Source organism: Olea europaea, chromosome 23, assembly GCF_002742605.1.
Source record: "Olea europaea var. sylvestris chromosome 23, O_europaea_v1, whole genome shotgun sequence".
Lineage (NCBI taxonomy): Eukaryota > Viridiplantae > Streptophyta > Magnoliopsida > Lamiales > Oleaceae > Olea > Olea europaea.
Window position 1 is genome coordinate 6,375,188 of NC_036259.1, and position 2,444 is coordinate 6,377,631.

Below are 2,444 nucleotides of genomic sequence, written 5' to 3' on the forward strand. Positions count from 1 at the left end.
ATATTTTTTTCATTTTGTTGACATTTTTGTCCCATCGATTTTTTTTTGCTAAACGTTGTTTCAATGAAATAGTTATTATGTAAATAGTCATTCAAGGGGGTTTGCTATAAATATAGTAGGATTTATGAATGGCTTTTATACCCTTGCAGTCATTTTAATTGTCGTATCCCTAATAACCCTAATTCTTCCCTATAAATATGAAACTTTAATTTTTAATAAAATACACAAATTTATTAAGTTCTCTCTTTTATTTTCCCTAATTTATAACAGAAAGACAATAATAACAAATAAGAGATTACCTCTCACGAAAAGGATCACCAACAATTACACTTGTGAGAACTTGTAACATTACTAGAAAGGCGTAGCGAGTGCAAGCTACAATGATTGTGTAACTCGTGTTGCAAAGTTTTGGTCAATGAGCTTACACGTTTATGTAATTTATCACGTGTTAATATCATCGATAGCAAATTTAGTAGCAATATCGAGAAATTTTAATAACGTAATATTTAAATTTAATTTTTCTATATTTACAACTTACAAATCTTGAATAGGTCATACAATTGATTGATTGAATAAGTCCATCTTTACTATTTTCATCTATCCAGAAGAATGCTCTTCGATTGACTATTGTGCCAAACGCAGAAATATATGTCAATATAAAATTTTAAATCGAAATAGGTAATAACGTAAAAGCAAATAAGAACAAAAAAAATTAAACAAAACCATAATATAATCGTCGATCTTTACTCAATAAATTATATAAAAAAAATGTTTATATTTTCACAGAGACGGATAAGCATGATAAAATCAAAGTGAAAGTATCATAATCAATCAAACAGAAAGGAACAAACCCTAGAAGCATACACCGGGGCTTTAAATCAGGGTTTGTTAGTGGTTTTTTGGTATTTTTGTTTGATCCACTGCAGGCCTACAGAGGTTCCTTCTTTAACCTTCTTCACGCCAGTGGAAGCCACTGCTTTGGTTTTTCCAAGGCCTTCACCGACCTTCTTTCCGTACTTAGCCGCCGTAGCTCCGCCGCCGGTGGTTTTCTTTTTCTCCGGTAAGCTGTCCGGCCCGTTGTCCCATTGATCAGCCCATGAGTCGCCGTTCATTTTTGAACGAGATTAGAATTCCAGAGAGAGATTTGTTGTGTTTATTCCAAGGATTTGGATTGGGGTTTTGGAATTTGGATGAATGCCGAATGTGAAAAGGATATGGTCCAACCTAAATATATATAGGGGAAATTGCATGTGAGCACGCGTTGCGATTCCATATTTTGTCGTTCATATTGAGTTGAAAGACAAAAATGCCCTCCTTTCTTATATTAAAAATTAAAACAAAAATATATGCACAATACATTGACAAAAGGGAATACAATAAATCAGCAAGCACGAGAAAAATTTAATAGAATTTATACTGACGTTGATGTGACAAAATGTAAGTGGATTTTTTTTTTCTTTCTTTCTTTCTCATCTTCCCACATTGTCGTGCCACATGTTATTTATAAGGTTTTTTTGTCAAAAAATTCTTTACTTGTAATATAATGTGACAAAATGTAAGGGAATATAGAGCTTTTCTTTATTTTAAAGCATTCTAACAGAATGTTTGGACAAAACCGTTAAAAAAGAAAAAGAAAAAAAGATATGCAATTTAAGTAAAGATTGAAGATAAGAATCTGACAAAAAACATTATGATCATATATGCTACCATTGGCGAAGATTGGAGACCTTTATTCCAATTAAACTGATATGAAAATAAAATTTGGATGTGAATAGAAGCACCAAGATAATAGAAGAGAATGTTGATATTATTTGAAGTCATTATATTCTAATGACTGCTTGCCTAAAATATAAATAGTTTTTGAGAAAAAAACTAATATGTCAAAAAAGTGATGGCAAGATTTTTTGTTACGAATCTCATCAATATTTCAATATGTGCGTTGTTGAAAAAGAAATACGTTTCATTAAATATGAAAATGAAAAATGTTGAATTGAGAATAAGAGAGTTCACCGTACTTCATCCCAAGTCAGAGAGAAAATTTAATCCTTTATCGACTGAATATTATTGAGTTCTATTACAAGAACTTGTTATAAATTTGAAAGTTTGTATCATTTAGTCTTGAAAAAAAATATTATAAACACACATTAAGGCCTTGTTTAAGTCTCGTTATTTCCTCATTAAAATAAAAAATATAATTGTTAGCCATAATATCAAGTTATTATATTTGACTTTTTATTTTTTGTGTGGGACTTATAACGACTATATTTTTCATTCTCATTTTAACAATAATATGGCTCAAATGGGGGCTAAAAGAGATTAATAACTTTATTTTACTTTTACTTTTTAACCACACTTTCCATAAACAATTAAAAAAAAAAAATATTTTTCACTTAAAACAATCTTCTCCAAACAAACACTTAAACACGACCGAACACAAAATTCAC

General features: G+C 30.0%; 1 protein-coding gene across 1 annotated transcript; it reads right to left on the reverse strand.

Moving 5' to 3' along the window:
* Positions 1-712: 712 nt before the first annotated feature.
* On the reverse strand, positions 713-1,220 carry LOC111371888. The gene has a single exon (XM_022994043.1). The coding sequence runs from the start codon at positions 1,110-1,112 to the stop codon at positions 879-881; it is 234 nt and encodes a 77-aa protein (XP_022849811.1). The 5' UTR covers positions 1,113-1,220; the 3' UTR covers positions 713-878.
* Between the last annotated feature and the right edge of the window lie 1,224 nt (positions 1,221-2,444).

Coding starts and splice junctions, on each gene's coding strand:
- LOC111371888 (XM_022994043.1), bottom strand. CDS start 1,112: ATGAACGGCGACTCATGGGCTGATCAATGGGACAACGGGCCGGACAGC.